The sequence below is a fragment of the Prionailurus viverrinus genome, chromosome B2, assembly GCF_022837055.1.
Source record: "Prionailurus viverrinus isolate Anna chromosome B2, UM_Priviv_1.0, whole genome shotgun sequence".
NCBI lineage: Eukaryota > Metazoa > Chordata > Mammalia > Carnivora > Felidae > Prionailurus > Prionailurus viverrinus.
The window spans coordinates 3,646,895-3,666,464 of NC_062565.1; the positions used below are offsets into that span (position 1 = coordinate 3,646,895).

The following is a 19,570-nucleotide window of genomic DNA, read 5'->3' on the forward strand; positions in this document are numbered from 1 at the left end:
GTCACACCGAGGGTCCGGGAAACCAAACACATGTTAAAACTTAGGGTCCTTGGGCCGCCTGGGTGGCTCCGTCTGTTTAGTGACAGACTTGGGCTCAGGTTCATGGGTTCCAGGCCCGCGTCGGGCTGTGCTGACAGCTCTGAGCCTGGAGCCTGCAGCCTGCTTCAGATTCTGCGTCTCCCTCTCTGTCTGCTCCTCCCGCATTCGCACTGTGTCTCTGTCTCTGTCTCTCACAAGTAAATAAACATTGTAAAGAAACCCTGAAATAGGTCCTCAGTAAGATGCTCTTGTAACCTCTTGTAACCTTGTAACCTGAAAACAGATTTTTCAAACGGAGGGTCACAGCGCATTAGTGGTTGTGAAATCAATCCCATAGTTTGCAACCAGCATTTTAAAAAATGAAATAGATTAGGAAGTATCAGAATGCAGACACTTCAGGTGGTTATTGTTTTCTCAATGTTTTTTAAGGTGTATTTACTTTTTGAGATTGAGAGAGAGAAAGAGAGAGAGAGAGAGAGGCCAATCGGGGGAGGGGCAGAGAGAGAGAGGGAAACTGAGGGTCCAAAGTGAGATCCGTGCTGACAGAAGAGAGCCCCACGCGGGGCTTGAACTCATGAACTGCAAGATCATGACCTGAGCTAAGTCGGACACTTAACCGACAGGCCCACCCAGACGCCCCGTTTCCTGAATTTGTGTTCCCGGTGTGTGTGTGTAAGCACGTGCCCATGAGCCAGAGCGAGGCGGAGACTTTGCTATCTCACTTTGCACCCGGAAGTGGGAAAGTCTCATGTTTGATTTTCATTTCAGAAATATTTCGCACGTAGACTCTCTCCTTTCCCACAGAGCCGAAGCCCTTGTCTTTCTTAGGCTACAGAAACCACACTACCAACCTCTGACATTGGGCCATTTTTTAAAAAAATTTTTGTAATGTTTATTTATTTTTGAGACAGAGAGAGAGCATGAATGGGGGAGGGTCAGAGAGAGAGGGAGACACAGAATCCGAAGCAGGCTCCAGGCTCTGAGCTGTCAGCACAGAGCCCGACGTGGGGCTCGAACTCACGGACTGCGAGATCATGACCCCAGCCGAAGTCCGACGCTTAACCAACTGAGCCACCCAGGCGCCCCTGGGCCATTTTCAATAATGATTGTTTCCGTGAAAACTCTAAAACCAAGACAACTACAGCACCAGTATGCAAATCCTCTCCTTAAAGCCTTCAGGCGGTTCTCCCGCCTGCAGAATAACCAAGTTCTCGCGCGAGCATTTGGGGATCTCCACGAGATGGTCCCTATGGGGTTTTCCTCCGCTGAACCCCGGGGAGCTTTGGCCGCACCGCGTTGCTCTCCTCCTGGAAGGTCTGGCCTTGAAGAACAACCCCCCCCCCCCCCCCCCCATCTGGACGTCTTACAGAGGCAAGTCCTAGGATAAGCCCAAAGAAGCCTCCTGAACCTTGTTGCCTGAACTCTCTTCCAGCTTTGCAGGCACATCTGCCAACTCAGTTCTGTTAGAGATCTGGGCCTGTGGTTCCCACTGAGCTCTTCAGCCACCGTTCCTGCCTCCCGTTTTATAGGCGATTGAGAATAAGGACTGTCTCTTTTTCCGTGTGTGTGCTTGGCATCAGGCAGTGGGGGTGGGGTGGAGTGGGGTTTGGATGACTGGAAACAGAAGCAAAATTCAGTTGAGGACGTCAGCCACGGAGGTGACAGACCTGATTTGGACTAAGCAGATATCATGTGTTAGAGTCTTAAGGGTCTTCTATCAAACTGCATGGACGGAGGACTGGTTTGGGTCACGTGCCACCCACATACCTTGCAGATTACGGTTTCTTAGATTGTGTTTGCCCAAATAAAGTCGTACTCTGCACTCTTTGGCCGATTCTATAAGCATCGTCTAACTACACAGGGAGCCATTTAAGCGACCTGTGTTATTTCCTTCACATACATAGAGAATTTCCCATAAAAACCAGTGCGTGAATAACTTGTTTTCTCCACCGATTGGAAGCCCCCCATTTGGAAAACTACTCAGAAGAGATGAGGTAAGTTTTGCGCTAAAACTTACTTTTACATTACAAGGAAAAGAGCAAGTTTTCTTCTTCTCCTTGAATTTCGCCGAAAATCAAGGGCTTTATCTGATACTTCGGGCATGCAAGGTCATTTCTCATGAAAAGGTGAAAAGGCACGTGAAATCCGGATCTCCACGGATCACTCAGCAGTAAACCCTGGGCGATGCTGCTCAGAGGATTGGTGTGGGATCCAACTTTTGGGGGTAAAAGAAACACAAAGGCTCCTCCCCCGAGGGGCGGGGCGGTGCCTGACGATGCGCCAATCACAGCGCGCCGTGCTCTATATAAGGCTTTGAGGCTCCCCCTCCATCCCTGCCCCACTGCACTTTACGCTTTTCCTGGTACGTCAGGTCTGTGTTTCTTTCTCCGAGACATGTCGGAGACGGTTCCTGTGGCCACAGCTGACACGGCCCCGGCCCCTGTGGAGAATCCTCCAGCTAAGAGGAGGGGGAGAAAGCCGGTGGGCATGCCAGGCTCAAGTCGCAAGACCCCGAGCCTTTCTGTGTCCAAGCTGATCACGGAGGCTCTCGCCGTGTCCCAGGAGCGAGCTGGCATGTCCCTGGCCGCGCTCAAGAAGGCGCTGGCGGCCGCCGGCTACGACGTGGAGAAGAACAACAGCCGCATCAAGCTGGGCCTCAAGAGCCTGGTGAGCAAGGGCACCCTGGTGCAGATCAAGGGCACCGGCGCCTCGGGCTCCTTCAAGCTCAACAAGAAGGCCATTCCTGAACCCCGCAAGAGCAAGGTCAAAAGGCCCACTTCTGCCAAGGCGAAGAAGCTGATCTCCAAGGGTTCGAAGTCCCCGAAGAGTGCCAAGACCACCCAGAAGGCCAAGAAGCCTCGGGCAGCAACAGCCCCGAAAGCACCCCGAGGCAGCAGGAAGGCTAAGGGAGGCCGGGGCAGGCGGCCGGCGCAGAGCCCAGGAAAGGCCCGAGCAGGGGAGCCCAAGGCTGGGAAGGCCAAGGTCACCCAGCAGAAAACCAGCACCAGGAAGGTGGCGTCCAAGAAGTAAACCGAAGGCTGATTCTCAAAGAACCCAAAGGCTCTTTTAAGAGCCACCCCAAATACTTTAAAAAGGGCTCGGCACTGGAAGCTTAGAAGTTCGTAAATAGGTCACCGCACGGTCTACTAAGCAAGTTTCATTGTAAGATGTGGAAAATTTCGTCAGATGTGTCGCCCAATAGGGATTCCAGTATTTGAAATTTTTTCCTGTGTTGCCTGGTCCCAAAGAGCTTAAATGTTTCTAGTTACAACACGGCATATGGGGGAGGAGGCTGGGGGGGGGGGGGGTGGCGCAGTCGTTTGTGTCCGACTCTTGATCCTGGGCTCAGGTCATGATCTCACAGGTTCCTGAGTTCGAGCCCCACATCAGGCTCTGCACCGTCAGTGTGGAGCCTGCTTGGAATTCTCTCCCTCTCTCTGTCCCTCCCCCTGCTTGCACTCCCAGGATCAATAAAAATAAATGGGTACACGGCCTTGTACTTCCCCATCCTTAGCTAGGAATACCTGCGTTTATGTGGAGGAAGGAGTGGAGATCAGCTCTGTGCACAAACATAGGTGACTTCTTTCCAAGCGCCAGGGTCCAGTTCACACTTGTACACGGGGACATTGTAACCAGGGTTTCATAACTCACTGCTCACAACTTTGGGGGGGGGGGTGTCAATGTATACAGGAATCAAATTGTAACAAACTTCTGGGGCGCCTGGGTGGCTCAGTTGGTTAAGCGTCTTCGGCACAGGCCATGATCTCCCGGTTTGTGGGTTCCAGCCCCCCCATGGGGCTCTGTGCTGACAGCCCAGAGCCTGGGGCCTGCTTTGGATCCTGTCTCCCTCTCTCTGCCCCTCTCTTACGTCTGTCTCTCTCTCTCTCTGTACAATAAACATAAAATTTTTTAAAAAATTTATAACAAACCGGATGAGGGGGAAGTTTTTAAATCTGGGCGATTTTTCACTTGATTAGCAGAAATAAGTATTTTCAGTTTACAGTTGTAAGACTATTGCAATAGCGCTTATCCTCAATATTTCCAAATACTATGTTGCCACATTAAGAAATGGCTTCATTTTAGGATTAGTCTAATTATAAGTCTATGTATTTTATTTACAAAGAGAGTGCACAGGCTTGTCCAGATTGTGTTCCACAGGCTGAAGAATATTAACTCTAAAACCTGTATGGAAATGGTGGGGTTACAGTTGTTAGGGTCCGAACTGACCTAACAAAAACTGTTATTAGGAAATTCTCAGGGTCTGAGTCAAAGCATCTTTTTTCGTTTTAAGAAAAGTTCGTTTATTCCAGCTCTCAATTTAGGAACTGGCATTCTTATTTAAAGATGATTATAAGTACGAAATTCATACTGCTGATTTATTTGGGGCCTTGGTAGTATTGGGGGCAACCCCACAAAGCCCAATGCAGAATTATGTAACGCATTCTTTTGCATATAACCATGTATTGAAGAGAACACTAGAGCCTGGCCTTTCTAAATTCATTTCTATAACTGGGCCTCTGACAATTTTGTCAGAACGAATAAACAATGGTTTGAAGTCGTACAGAATCATGCACAGCCCATGTCTTGCTTGCACACGGCGGCGATTCCCTTCCAGGTCGGAGCTGCAGCGCCCAAATACGCTTCACTTGCCGGGCAAGGCCGTGAGTCCCTTGTGTGACTGCCGTGCCCCGCAGTGGACTGACCCCCGGCCTGCGCCTGGCAGCCAGCAGGCCCCCGGCACCGCGCGAATCCGTCTAGAACTGGTCCCGGGAGCCTCTGTGCTTTTTGCTCCTAGTACTGGTGTAGCGCCTGGATTAAAAGCAAAGGTAACCAACCGAGGTTTTTCCTCCGGCTCCGGGGACAGCTATGAAACCGTTTGTGGCCAACAGGAAAATGGCCCCGGAATCTCACCCTCCGCAGCTTCTGCCACACCGAATGTCACCCAATCAGAGCTTGTCCTCAGAGGACCTGCATTTACATAGCCGCGGCTGCGGTCACCGGAGCTTTGTGCCCAGGACGCTTCCGGTCATGCGGATGAATCCGAAGGACGTTAGCCAAGATCTCTTGTTTCCGTTTGTGTAGAACAGCACGCATTTCCCTTCTGGAACCCTCTCATTGGCAGCATTTACTGGCCTACTTACTCCAATGTGTATTTCTTTGAAAATCTTAAAGTGTACCCAAGCGTCACAAGACTTGCTACAGTACCGCACACAAACATATCCTACCACCAGTTTTGCGCCTGCGGAAGTCTTACATGCCCCCGATCCCGTTTCCGCAAGCACGACAGCCCTTTAAGTGACTTTGTGGGCGGCCCTGAAAAGGGCCTTTGTGTTTGGAAATATGGCGGGTCCCGGGCGCTCAGCCCCCGAAGCCGTAGAGGGTGCGGCCCTGGCGCTTGAGCGCGTACACCACGTCCATGGCCGTGACCGTCTTGCGCTTGGCGTGCTCCGTGTAGGTGACGGCGTCCCGGATCACGTTCTCCAGGAACACCTTGAGCACGCCGCGGGTCTCCTCGTAGATGAGCCCGGAGATGCGCTTGACGCCGCCGCGCCGGGCCAGCCGCCGGATGGCGGGCTTGGTGATGCCCTGGATGTTGTCGCGCAGCACCTTGCGGTGGCGCTTGGCGCCCCCCTTGCCCAGTCCTTTTCCGCCCTTGCCGCGACCAGACATGGCTGCAACCGAAGTGAGCGTTGCGCCCTCACGTAGGTCCTTAAATAGCATTTCTGCGGACCTGATTGAGAACAAGAGGCACTGACGCGTTCCCCCCCATGAGGTCAGCAAGGGGGTGGGGCAAAGAGAGCTCATTAACATTCCAACGTTGTGATTGGCTAGTGAATCTCGCCCTTCGTCGGCAGTAGGGCGGCCCGGGGGGGAGGGTCAGCTCTCCTTCCGCCAAAAAGCTCCCGTTTCTCTTTTGTTCTGCGTTTCTTTTTTCCGCGAGCGTTTGCCAGGGGAATGTGTTATGTCAAAGCCGCTGAGTAGAGGGACCGCCCCCTCCACGTTTGTCTGTATTTTCACCTTATAACTAATAAATTATGGAATGATTTTTTGGGGGGAATGTAGAGGTGGTATGTCAAGGACGGTGCGTTTATAGGTCAAAGGACTTTCCCTTCCATCCCTTTTAATATTCCTATTAAACTGACGTATTTAGATGACCTTCTTTGTGCTGGACAGTGTAAGCCCTGGACCTATGGAAACAAACAAACAAAAATTTGCAAACTAAAACTTCTTGTTTTCTTTCAAACATTTATTGGGGGACTCTTGTTTCGACAAAAGTCTGTGACAGGGAATGTACAACTAGGCTTGGAAAACGCGTTGCCCTTGGACCGTCTTCCTGGCCCTGCTGGGCCTCTCGGTTCTGCCTGTAACTCCTGACAAGCTCCCCTTTCCTCCTCAGCTGATCCCTTTTCAACCTTCTCCAGGTTTAGAGACAAGAACAAACATTTGGTGTAGCTGGGGGTTAATCGCAGGGCAGGGCTAATACTCGATTAAGGTCATTACAAAGCCTACAAGGCCCTCCCCTGGAGGGCCTTTGATGAGATTATTGGTGTTTTAAACAAGGCTAATCCCATTAAGAAAAAAAAAAAAAAAAACAGAATTGGATCTGAATGTGGTTGGAAGAGAGAGCCTTTCAAATCAAAAATTTCCCTTAGCCTCCTGCTGCCGCTTTTGAAAATGTCCAAGATCAGTTATTCCACTTAAAAGGTGGGGAGGGCACAGCCTCTCTCCATCCTGGTTAACAAAAAGGTGCCTATTGCAGATACTTAAAATGAGACTCTGGCCTGAGAGAGACCACCTGTTAGAACCTCATACTTGTTTTAGCAAAGAAAAGAGACCCAGCAGAGGGTAGGAAAGCTCTGAATGGCATATGATTTGTAACACTTGCGAAATAATTAAGTAATTACATTCTTCTGCCCCCATATTGAGCGTTTTGAGGTTCCTGACTTTTACTAACCCCTCCCCACCTCGAACACATACTTTATAAGGGGTCACTTAGCTAGGAAGGAATGTCAAACACTATAGAGAAAAAGTGCAAGGTTTGAGATTATAAGTAAAACTGAAATCTCAATATGCTCTTTAATTCATGGACATAAAAATAGTGTGTATAATATGGTAATTTCATGGAAAAAAATACATGGTGTGAGCCACCCTTGCTACACAGCCCAGCGGGTTCCATCTGCATTTATATATTTTTGTTTGGTTGTTTGTTTGTTTTAAGTAGGCTACAAACCCAGCATGGAGCCCAAGGCAGGGCTTGAACTCACAACCTTGAGATCTTGACCTGAGTTGAGATCGCCAAGGGGCTGCTCAACTGATTGAGCCACCCAGGCACCACAGGGCCCAGATTTAAACCAGAAGTCTAGGTCAGCTTTCTCCCAATTTTATTTTGCCCACTCTGTCATTAATAAAACGTCACTTTTATTTTGACATCTTCTTCCTGTTTTCTATTCCCTTCTCCTAATTTCTTCATTGATAAATTTTTCTCACTGACACTGACTCAGAAGTCATGAATGTTAGGACAGAAAAATTTAAAACATGCACATAAAGATATATATTAAACATGGATCCTTCCCCTCTCAGAAGAGTACAGGTCATGGTCGTGTGGCCTGGGAGGGAGTGGCTCACTCTGAAACCTGTGTGGCTGGCTTTCTTTTCACTTCCCGCTCATCCTCAGAGAGAACCTGATTTCATGGAACCCCATTCCTTCAACATGGGAGCTAAGCCCTTCAGGTAAAAAACCCTGCAAACGAGTTGTGGCTAATAGGTCTCATCACACATTTGAACAAATAAAACTATGAGGTTCATCAAAGGTCTTATAAAAAATATGAAATGCCCACAACCACTCTCTGCAGCAGACTCAGAGTATCAGAGTTGAGAAATGGTGTAATAATATATATTATATGTTAAGATATATTTTACAGTCAACAAACAATTCTGATCCTCGCCCAAGGTTGAGAAATACCAGAACTACCATCACTTTGTATGGTTGTACTTCAGGGAGAAGAAATCCTAGGACAGGAATACTTTTCACCATATTACAGTTGAGGAAATGTGTAAGGGCAGCCCCGCCCAACCTAGTTTGCCCGGGCTTTCTAACATTAGCTGTCTCCAGGCATTTGGGGACATCGCTCCTGGTCTGGAGCAGAGAGCTGTTCTCGCCACTGGCTGGCTGAGGGATCTCACTGCATTCTAAAGCGTCAATGAATTTCTTTTCTAGCCACCTAACCTTTTCTCTGGTATGAATATCCGCTCTTATTCACGTCCTCTAAATGTCTCTCCCACTGGCTTACCTGTGGCCCGTAACTTACACTGTATCTCTCTCCTTCCTCTTCTAGAAAAGTGTTCTTTCTTTCTCCTTTCAGTCCAAACATTTTACTGAAAGTTTTTGTCCCTTGCACTTCCCTGGCCTGCTGTCCTTGGGTGGGCTTGCTCCTATAAATGTTCTTAATTTATTTTGACCTACTAAAAAAAAAAGTTCTTTGGACAGAGAATTTCTAACATTATCCTTTCCGATACATTTATTTGTTTCGAAGTTTTTATAAATGTCTGTAATTGAATTTGATTTTCCAAATTCCCTTGAATACTCTCTTAATCACACACACACACACACACACACACACACACACACACGCAAAGCACCAAGAAAGTATTTTGCATTTGTTTTAATGGTGAAACTGCTATTCCAAACATCCACAAAGGAAAGACCATTAGCTGTTACATTCGTATTTAAAACAGACACTTTAGGGGCGCCTGGGGGGCTCAGTCGGTTAAGCTTCTGACTTCTCAGGTCCTGATCTCACAGTCCATGAGTTCAAGCCCCGTGTCAGGCCCTGTGCCTACAGCTAGGAGCCTGGAGCCTGCTTCGGATTCTGTGTCTCCCTCTCTGCCCCTCCCCCGTTCATGCTCTGTCTCTCTCTGTCTCAAAAATAAATAAACATTAAAAAAAAAACAAAAAAAAACAGATGCTTTCTCCTGCACACATTGTCAAGCTCCTTTGGCAATATCAAAGTTGGTTGGTTATTGACTGTTTTATGAAAATGACATTGTAAATTCAGGACATTTAATCAACCCCTTGGAGTAAGGTTAACTGATGAGACTGGGGTTTATACAAATATTGGTACTTACCCAACCCGCCCCCACCTCGCCCCACCTCGCCCCACCAGGAGTACACAGAAGGCTCCAAAATTCTTTTGTAGAATCTTTGGACCAAAAGCTAGACTTTCATGTTTAAAAAATAGCCATACTTTCGAAAAATAAAACAAGCAAAGAACCCCCACTGACAATACTTTCTACCCAAATCTGATGAAAAAAATAGTTCATAGGTGTTTTAAGGCTACTCATCCCCAAATTTCTCCCTTAATGATAAAGAGAATAAACAGAAACGTGAATTCATTAGTTAGAAATTTGTTTATTGACAGAAAAAAAGTCCTTAAGTTAAAAAATACACCCCAAGAAAATACGTCCAAATATTTATGAAACAATTACAGGGATATGGCAAAATCTGAAATATTAAAACAGATTCCGTCCTCACTGCAGGAAACATCAGAGGTTGTTACCATCAGGAGCACCTCACAAAGTTGGGAACGATGCCCCACCACATGTTCTCTTGACTCACAAGCAGGTACTGTGTAGAGGTTATGAGCTTGACTCTGAGCCAGACTAGCTACGGTAAAAATCCAGCCCAATAATTTTCTAGCTGTGTAACCTTTAGCAAGTTATTTAACCTCTCTGTGCCTTGGTTTCCATACAGCAAAATAAGGGTAATGAAATAGTCATTCCTACCTCACTGGCTTCTTCAGAAACATTAGTATTCAGAACAAGACCTGACGTCTGGTAAGTGTGTAATAATTATTAGCTGAGAGAAAAAAAAGTTCTGCTTAAAAGACCCCGTACGTGTCTCTCACGCACAAGTGAACACCGGAAAGAATCACGCAGAAAGAGAATGCAAGAAATACCAGGATGCACCCAAGCCAAGCAATATACACCTACAGGATGTCAAGCCAAGGAGGCTTTGCAACGAAATTGTCACCCCCCAAAATTAATATTGAATTGACATTCTGCCTGTTAACACTGGTTCCAAAAGACAAATGAAAACAATGATGACCCAACGTCTACAGAGGGAAATCATAACCTCGAAATATCTGTCCATACATGTGAAAATCTTAAATGTTTAAAGTCATGCATTCTTGGGTTCTAGTCCTTACTAGAGGGTGGTTAGAAAAAATATATAGCTTTAAAATGTTAACTTGTAAGAATTTTCCAGCATTTTAGAGCTGTTATGTTTTTAAACGTGTATCCGTGTGTACATGAAGAATGCTCTGTAGTGCATCAAGTATTCCCAGCACCCTAAGACTATGTTATTAAAACACAGCGAGAGTTTTTGCCCTTGACCTCCCAGCAGGTCTTAACCAGCTGCGGCAGGTTGCCTTGAGAGATTACCAAAGATCCTTTTCTGTTCTGTTTCCAGTTCAGGTAGCTCAACGGTGCCCTGTGGGCAAACACCTGGTGACTAGTTTATTTCCTCAAATTTTCAGGGGCTCTTCTCCACAAACGGGGTCAAGCGCCCACCTCTTCTCCATGGATCCTGGGCCCGGCGCCCAAATCCCGGCCCCAGCTCTCAACGGTCACATGACCACCGTGACACTTTTGATCACAGCCACCAGGTGGCACCCTTCTCCACACTCCGGCGCTTTGGAGGCGGTTTTGCCAGAGGTGATACAAGATTCAGAATGTAAAATGTTAATCCTGATTTTTCAAATGTAGTCGACCTTACGACTTGATGAACAAGGGCAGGAAAATTAAGCTAAGACACCCGGAGAGGAATCGGAGGTTTATAACTTCCATATAACAAGAAAAGTAACAGACCAGTCGCCAATGGTCCGCAACACGGGCCACTGTGAAGGCTAGGGTGTTCCTTGTAATCCCAGCCTGTGTGAAATAAAACCAGTATAAAACAAGCCATTGCCTCATTAATTGTAACATATCCTTCATGGGCTAGAAAAGCACGGGAAGCTTCTGGGCGGTCTGTTCTGAGTACAGAAGGATATCCACAGAGAAAGAATTTGTCAGAGAGAGAATTTTGCATTAAAAAATGCAAGAACATTGAAAGCAGCATCAATGTCCCACAAATGATTAAGTTGATGAATCCATAAGATGGATAAGCACGTCAGAAAAATCAGGCAGCACACCATGCAATTCACGTATGTTTATTAAAATGCATTTGTTACTTTCATATGTTTTAATATAGCAACACTGAGAGGAAGTACACAGGTCGTTAATTGGGTTTACCACTCGCCAATGGAATGACAGTGTCACCTTTTCTACAGTGAGCACAAATTATGCGTGCTTTTTATCTACTTAATTTTCGTAACCAGAAAAAAAGAAAAGTTAAAAAAAAAATCGAGATCTCTTTGCCCAAATTCAATACCTACCAAACAAACTGTCGAGCTTTATTTGGTCTTTAATTTTTTTTTTTGTTGACGTTTATTTATTTTTGAGACAGAGAGAGACAGAACACGAGTGAGGGAGCGTCAGGGAGAGAGGGAGACACAATCTGAAACAGGCTCCAGGCTCTGAGCTGTCAGCACAGAGCCCGCTGCGGGGCTCAAACTCACGGACCGGGAGATCGTGACCTGAGCCCAAGTCGGCCGCTTAACCGACTGAGCCCCCCGGGCGCCCCAGGTCAGTTTCTTTTTTAACTGCACAGTTGGGGAGGAGGAAGATGCCAGGGTACCTCCAGGTTGCTTGGTGGTTTCCGTTTTAACATCTTCAAAACAATTTTTTTTTTTTAATGTTTATGTATTTTGAGAAAGACAGCGCACAAGGGTGGGGGGCAGGGAGAGGGGAAGAGAGAGAATCCCAAGCAGGCTCCGCGCTGTCAGCCCCGGGTCCGACGTGGGGCTTGAACTCCCGAACCACGAGATCATGACCTGAGCCGAAACCAAGAGTCAGACGCTTAACCCACCGGGCCCCCCATTTTGGCCATCCTTCATATGACAAGGGTTGCTCCGGTTCTTGGAGGGGAAATACCACAGGCGTTGTGACTCTGGTGGCCCCGGCAGAGGGCAAACACCGTGAGGTCCAACACGGCGACAGGCTGACACCAGCAATGACAGCCCTGACCTGGGGGCCCGGGAGCGATGCCAGACAGAGCAGGTGGGGGGTGGAGTGCTTTCCCCAGAGACTTTGAAAGGAAACGTGGTTGAGATGATTTTCTCCTGTTTCCCCTTCATTTCCATGCAGCTCACTGAGAGTAAAGACACCGAGACAGACAGGAAGAGCCGTCCCCCCCACCCCCTTCTCCATTTCCTGGGCGACGTCTAAACCGCCTGAATGCACTGGTGCGGGACAGGGATCAGAATCCGACAGAGGCTGAAACCTGCCTTTCTCCCTGGCAGCCCGGGGATACATTTACTTCATCTAAAAAAATATGAGGATAATAGTACTAACATGAAACAATTATTGTAAGAATTGTATGAGATAACGCGCGTCAGAACTCAGTCTGGCAGCAAGTAAGTCCGCCGCCTTATTCTCTTCCTCCTCCTCCTCCTCCTCCTCCTCCTCATTTTCATTTTCATTATCACTTCATAGCATCTGAGACCAAGTGGGAAATTACCGTGTTCCTTCAACTCTGGCATATCCCAGAGGCATCGTAGACGCCTTCACGTAAATCATTCCTATACAGAAACCTATATGACGCTTTTTTGCCAATTAGAAAAAAGATGCCCCTCGTCCAGACACTTCCCACCCACTTTCTGGAAAACTATCACAGGACACAAACATCCACGCCTGAGAGCCCTTCTAGGAAATGGGCCTCCTTGGGTTGTGCAGTGCACGGCCTTCACGGCTGTACAATGACCCACTTCAACCTCTGGTGGAAAAGACCACAGGGCTTGGTGACAGGTGAATTGCTGGATAACAGAGAGGGCGGGGGGTCAAAAGGAAACTTGGATGGGTCTAGAAAATGCCGGGATGTGTGTGCAAAATTCTGGTAAGGGTATGAGACTCCCACGTCCCACGGGGAAAGTTCACGGTTTTTCTCAGATGTTGAAAGGAACTGTGAGCCCCCCAACATTTTAGGAGCCCTATTCTAGAGGTGGGAGAGGAGAGGCCATAGGTATACGGAGTCCGAAGTGGTGCAGAAAATCAGGCAGACCCTAGAGGCGGCTGGAGATTCCTGACAGCCGGTTCCGGAGAGGCGCAGGAACTCAAAAACCTAAATGAGAGAAACTTTTCGAGAATGAACGGGGAAGGCCGCAAGCAGAGAGTTCCTCGGTGGCTTCCTACTTGTTAGGTCCGACTCAGTCCTGGAAGCAAAGAAGGCCCCAGGGCGCCCTCTCTTTCAGTCTCCACGTCTCCTCCCACGAGAGGTCCCAGGCTGCCTGTCACTCACATTCGGCCAACACGTAGTCCCCCATGGCTCCTCCTGTAGAGAGGAGAGACAGGAGAGGGGCGTGCTGTCACCTCCCTGGCCCTCACCTCCCTCATCCAGTCACCTCAACGGGGACCACTCCCTGCCGGAAGAGCCCCCCGGGGGTTCACACACCATCAGCTCTCACCGGGAGTTGCTTACCAGCTTTCTAGCCCGCGTCCTCCTTTGCCTTCCCTCTCACCTCCTGACACTCCTCCAACTGTGAGATCGCGGACCCCCTACTGTCCCTGCACTGACTTCCCCGGGGGTCTCCTTGTAGAACATTCTCAAGGCCCCCAGGGCTCTGCGGCTGCCGTCTGTCTGCCCCTCTTCCCCCCTCCACGCCGCAGATGCTCCCTCAGGAGCTAGGAAGGCACATGTGGTGATGGCCGGGATGAGGCGATGATTCCTCACCTCCCACGAGGCCTCCTGCTCGGGGGGGGGGGGGGGGGGGCTGCGTGGCTGCTCCACCTGTGCAGAACCCCCCCCCCACCTTCCTCGTTCTCCGAATGACCACCGTGACGACCTCAGCTCCAGAGCCCCTGCACTACCTTAAACAGCACCTTGCAAAACAGCCGGTGCTCAAAAGAAGTTTGTGGAATTTGCACCTTCCACTCTGAGGAAAACCACGCATTCCCGCTCCCAAGGGGGCACCAGTGCTCCCAAAGGAAAAAAGGAACAGGCTTCTCGTGGGTGCCAGATCCGCTTTGCCCTCCCAAAGCCCCGCTTCCTGCAGAATTCGCGTGTCCTGGGGTCCGAGGTGCTAAGAGACGTCCTCCTTCTTCCTACTCACTCGAAGCCTGCCTTTTCCTGAAGATTCGGAACAGAACCCCAATAACAAAGAGGATGACACAAACAGCGATCCCACTGATGGCTCCAATGACCAGGGTGCTGGGCACCGACGGCTCTGAAAGAGCAAAGGCGAGAGGGAGCCGTGAGGGCCGCCGCAGACCCCCCTCCCCGCGGGCTAGCGCTGGGGTTCCACCCACGCCAGAGCCCCTCGGCCCGCCCCTCTCGTCCGTACCCCACGTGGCCGCGAGGGGCTGGTTTAGCCCCGGGTGCTCCACCAGGCAGGTGTATCTGTGCTCTTCCCCGGGAGGCACGGCCACGGCCAACCAGCCCTGGTAGGTCCCGTCCCCGTTGGGCAGCACGTCCTGAGGCTCAACGTCCTTGGCCTCCAGTGGCCGCCTGTCCTTCAGCCACCTCATGGTGATGTTCTGGGGGTAGAAGTTCAGAGCCTGACACCGTAGAGTGGTCACTGCAGAGGCCACATGATGAGTCACCTTCAGCAAGGGAGGCACTGGACAGGAAGGAGGAAGGATCTGGAGAGGGGATCTTTCCACCCTTGCCAGGAAGACTGGAGCTTTCACTTCCCTCCTCTACGGGTTAGAGGGACAAGGCGCCCTATTCAGACGGGGCGGGCTGCCGGAGAGACGCCATTCTGTGTCCTAGAGCTCGCTGCGGGGTCGGCCCTGACGTGGCGCTACGGGGACAACAGCCGAGTCTGTCCGCCTGGCCCGCACCCGAGCGTGCACACCGGCAGCTCGGATCTTCTGCGTGTTACACGGAACCAGGTAAAATAACCCTGGATGTGGCTCAGAGATGGTTGAACAACCACTCCTGGCAATTCACCTCGCCCAACCCAGCAAGAAATCTTGTAAGAAGGGCCTGGAAGATAGCCAGGCTTCAGGGACTATCTCTAGGTTCTGGGGCTCTGTGACCGGATCTGTGACGGTAACCTTTAACCTCCAAAGGATCCTGTTTCTCTGATGGGTGCCCCCCACCGCCGGTGGGTACTCTCATGACCTGGCATTCATGTGACAATTGACATCGCTGAGTTCCTAAAAGGTGTAAATATACACAGGGTTCTTGGTTACATCACAAGGTCACAGATACCGCTTCTCCGGCCGCGTGCACGGAGGGAAAAACGCAAGCCGTGACCCTTGGCCGATAGACACCTTGGCTCTAAGGTGGAGACCTCGGACCTCGGGTCCTTCCCGGAGAGTCACAGGACCCTGGCCACCTCTGAGGCCCGAGCCCCGGACCTCGCCCCGCGTTCCCCTCGGGCATGAGTGGGGGGGGGGGTGCTCCCGCCATACCTTGCCGGTCCAGAACCCCTGTCCCCAGCGCCAGCAAACTCTGCAGCTGCATGGGACAGTCCCTCTCCAGGTAGGCCCTGTTCTGCTTGGCCCGAATCGCGCTCACTTCCCACTCCAGCTTGGTGGCCCAGGCCCTGGGCTCTGCTGCCCTCCAGTCCAGCGTCTCAGGGCGGAATTCAAGGTAGCTCTGCCCGTCGTAGCCATACTTCCAGAAGCCCCTGGTGCTGTTGTCCTCTCGCACCTCACAGCCCAGGATCACTTGCAGCGTGTGGGACTCTGACGACACCCCGAGCTTTGTTACTGAAACCACAGGAGTAAGTCCCTCTCTCACCGTCCCCAGGGACCGAACGACCTCACGCACGCCCCCTCCTCCCCCCAGGACCCCACACTCCCTGCTCTGGCCCCCAGATGCATCTCTGAGGGAGAGAAACGCTCCGCCCACCCCCGGAAAGTGAGGGCCCCGTCCGCGTACCCTTGCTGTGGTTGTGGTTGTCCATGATGGTCCAGAAGTCCACGATGAACATGTGATCCCACCCTTTCAGGCTCTGACTCAGCTGCAGCCACAGCTGGCTGGGGGCCCCATCCTCGAGCCACTTGGCGCGGGGCTCTGCCCTGCGACTCTCGTGATTGTAGGACACGAACAGCTGGTCGTCCACGTAGCCCAAGGCCTCGAACAGGGGCAGCCCAAGGTCTGGCACTGAGGCGCCCATGAAGAGGTAGCTCAGGGAGTGGGACCCTGGAGAAAAGGTGACAGGACAGCCCCGTGGGCCCCCAGGGGGACTGGGAGGTGCCGTAGCCCCTCTGAATCAACGCCCAGCCCCTGCTGTGTCACGGCCCACCCCATGAGATGTGGAGTGTGATGCCTCTCCTCCCTCCGCGACAGGCCTGTCTGCTCTCCCTGTCCCGCCCCCCGTCCCCCCTCCCCGGCAGACTGCCACTCCTTCTGGCCCCCAGCCTCTGCTCCGCTTCTCACAATTCAGGCAATCGCCCCTGCAGCCCACAGACTCCGTAAGATCCCGAAGTGTCTCTAGCCGGGGCAGCTGAGCCCAGGAGTTGATGCTCAGACTCAGTCAGACCCAAGTCCAGAGGACTTTACTGGTGGGTTTTTTCCACACTACTCCCAGCTCGAAACCCTTCCCTGTTACTGAAACCAGCAAATGTTTGCTACCAGATGCTGGGAGGTCTGCTGCTGAACCACCCAGGGCACCTTTTCAGCACTAAGACACTTGCAAAGCAAATAGGGAAGAAGCCCCAGTAAGCACAAGCCCTGTATCCAGCAGGTGAGTTTCCCCAACAGCTTCCTCAGTCCTGGAACCAGGGGTTTGGCGCTGGGGGCCCCTGCCTGCCCAGCATGAGAGCTGCTCAGCACAGACTTGCTGGATGAATGGGTGAGATGTGCCCTATTTTTATTCTTACGCCCAGCTGCCCACGGGACACCACCCGCGGGGATGACCAACTGGAATCTCAAGTCCAAAACCAGGCTCCGGATTTCTTCTGCCTTCACCGTCTCGGCCATGGCATCACCTGTCGCCTTACTCCTCGAGCCCATGAACATTTTAAAATAATTGCATAACAGAGTCGCCGTTGACGGTTCTCTTTCTCTCACCCAACACCCAGACCTCCCTCAGCACCTGCCTCCAGACTACATGTGGCCTGTGGCCCCTGTGTGCCCGCTACACCGATGTCTCTGCCCCTCCTGCAGCCCAGGGGTTCCCAGACCGGGAATGGTCTCTCAGCAGACATGTTGCAGTGTCTGGAGATGTGTTTGGCCTCCGTAACTGGGAGGAGTGCCACTGACATCCAGTGGGTTAAGGACAGGCATGCTGTAAGCCCTCCCACAAAGCCCGCAAGGGTCCCCATGACAGAAAAGTGTCAGTAGCACCGGGGCCCCAACGTCTGCTCCAATTCAACTTTCAGGGCCCACTCAGAGCTCCGAGTGGCCATGACCTTCGTTTCCTTCGGGTCCCCGCTGTCCCCTGGCCCCAGAGGGCCTGCCCTGGGTGTCTTCACAGCTCCTAGCCCTCCCTGGTGCTCTGTGTCCTTTTGTTCATGACCATCCCCCCACTAGAACGCAAAATATCCCGGGGGGGGGGGGGGCGGAGGGCAAGGATGGCTCCCGCCCTCCCCGCCGGCCTAGAACAGGGCAACACTCGCTTGGTACCCTCTTTAGACTTGTGAGCGACGAATATTTCTGTTCGACATCCAATTCATGATTCAGCCTCTGATGGGGCGTGACCTTGAACAGTCAGAGCCACAGAGAGCCGGGTTCTGCCTCAAAAGCCCAGGGTAACATGGAACAAAATCACCCAGGAGCGGGTCCTGCCTCATCCTCCTCATGGATAAACCGTGGATACACGGACGACGAACCGTCCGTGTTGGTCCCAGGCTTTTGTGCAAAGGTCGACTGAGATTAGAAACCGTGCTGGTACTTCTTTTCCCACCAGAGAGGCGCTGCCTCAATTCTTTGTAACCTGGTGGGTATTTAACCCCAGGGCCGGTTTAACCGCCCCTAAAGTCACCCTAAGAATAGCTCCGACCTCCCCAATGCACCGTAGAGTCCAACCTAGACCACAGGACAGCGAGTTCATTACTTAAACGTTAGGGGACATCACGCTGGCGTCCTTTAGTAAAGGCCAGTTAATTACACCGTACGGTTAACACCGCAGATCACCAGCCTCCAGCGGCTGGAAATGAGAACCGTGCCGCTCAGTCCAAAAGCCCGGAAATCACAGATAGGCTCTTCTTCCAGGGAAAAGCACAAGCACCGAGAGTCACTAAGGCCCCGGGCGGATCTGGCTCGGGGCCTCCCCCCACCCGAGGCCGCAGGGGGGTGCGGGTGGGGGGCGCGGCCAGCCCAGCCCCCGGCTCGCCAGGTGGGGTGCGGTGGGGACCCCGCCGGGCCGCGGCCTCCAGCCCTCCGCGGAGCCCCGCGCGGAAACAGCGGCCCGGTCCTGGGCGTCTCTCGGGAGAAGGACTTCCTGTTTGGGGACGGCCGGGGTACAAGACACGGCCAAAAGTGGAGCAGGAGCACCCAGACCCGAGTCCCAGGATCCTAGCTCGGCCTCAGTGAGAAACGCACAGATTTGTCGTCACGGTCGGCGGGGGGGGAGCGGGTGGCTCCGGGCGCCACCCTGGGGAGCTGGGACGGGGGAGGGGGGGGTCACAGGTCCCCGACGAGGGGGTCTCACCACCCCGCCCGCGCCCGGCGGCGGCGCCCCCTCCCGGGAGAGGCGGCGCTCGCGGCCCAGCCGTCCCTCCGCACTTAGCGACCCCGGCGGCGCTGCAAAGCGGGTTTGGATCTGGCGCCCCCGCCGCCCGGACTCACGCGGCGGCCGCGGGTGCGCAGCCCCGGTCCGCAGCAGGAACAGCAGGAACGGCAGGAACAGCAGGAGCAGCGCGCGCCGCGCTCGCGGGCCCATCTCCGCGCCGCGCCCGCGCGTCCCCCGGGCTCGGAGCGCGCGTCCCCGCGCCTCACCCGCCTCCGTGCGGCGGCCACGCGGCCATGGGCGGCGAGTCCCCGTGGGGCCGCTGCCGAGGCTGCGGGGACACCGGGCAAAACTTCCTGGCCAGCGCGATCCTTTTCCGGGCCTCCGGCACTTGAACTCCCTTGCGGCCCGGACCACGTGAAGGTCTCGGTGACCCCGCTGTCCCTCCGGTTTTCCGTCCTCCGGGGATGTTGCAGATGCGGGAAACTTTGACGAGTTTCGGGTCTAAGTAGTTCCGTTTCTCATCTGCACTATTTACATAGCCAGTGATTTAAGAATTCGGTGATACATTTTCAAAACTTTTATCGTCAGCTCTTTCATTTCGTTCCTACATTAGAATTAATGACCTCATGAGGTTAGTAGATGAGACTCCACTGAAACGTCTTTCACAATTTCCATAGTTAAGCTAAATTTCACAAACTTGGTGGCACGCTGGAATCACCTGGAAAATCATTAAAACGATGGATGCCGTTTTTACCCTCAGGAACCGATTTAATTGGTGTGCGGTGGTTCCGGGGCGTCAGGATTTTAAAAGC

The 19,570-nt window shown here is 52.0% G+C and overlaps 3 protein-coding genes across 4 annotated transcripts; 1 reads left to right on the forward strand and 2 right to left on the reverse strand.

Annotated features, from left to right (window-relative positions):
• The first annotated feature begins 1,148 nt into the window (after positions 1 to 1,148).
• Positions 1,149 to 3,427, forward strand: H1-6 (H1.6 linker histone, cluster member). The gene has a single exon (XM_047860488.1). It carries the CDS (start codon positions 2,224 to 2,226, stop codon positions 3,067 to 3,069), a length of 846 nt encoding a protein of 281 aa, XP_047716444.1. The 5' UTR covers positions 1,149 to 2,223; the 3' UTR covers positions 3,070 to 3,427.
• Positions 3,428 to 5,343: 1,916 nt separating this feature from the next.
• LOC125166624 (histone H4) lies at positions 5,344 to 5,712 on the reverse strand. Its single transcript, XM_047860553.1, has one exon. The coding sequence runs from the start codon at positions 5,707 to 5,709 to the stop codon at positions 5,398 to 5,400; it is 312 nt and encodes a 103-aa protein (XP_047716509.1). The 5' UTR covers positions 5,710 to 5,712; the 3' UTR covers positions 5,344 to 5,397.
• Positions 5,713 to 12,412: 6,700 nt separating this feature from the next.
• On the reverse strand, positions 12,413 to 19,249 carry HFE (homeostatic iron regulator). Of its 2 annotated transcripts, none has more exons than XM_047860485.1 (6): positions 18,875 to 19,249; positions 16,022 to 16,285; positions 15,550 to 15,849; positions 14,475 to 14,708; positions 14,244 to 14,357; positions 12,413 to 13,465 (listed from the first exon to the last, which is right to left on the reverse strand). In XM_047860485.1, the coding sequence occupies exons 1-6, from the start codon at positions 18,966 to 18,968 to the stop codon at positions 13,425 to 13,427; spliced, it is 1,047 nt and encodes a 348-aa protein (XP_047716441.1). In that variant the 5' UTR covers positions 18,969 to 19,249; the 3' UTR covers positions 12,413 to 13,424. The 2 variants fall into 2 exon arrangements, with proteins under 2 accessions (XP_047716441.1, XP_047716439.1); XM_047860483.1 differs by having other exon boundaries at positions 14,475 to 14,750.
• Positions 19,250 to 19,570: the final 321 nt, after the last annotated feature.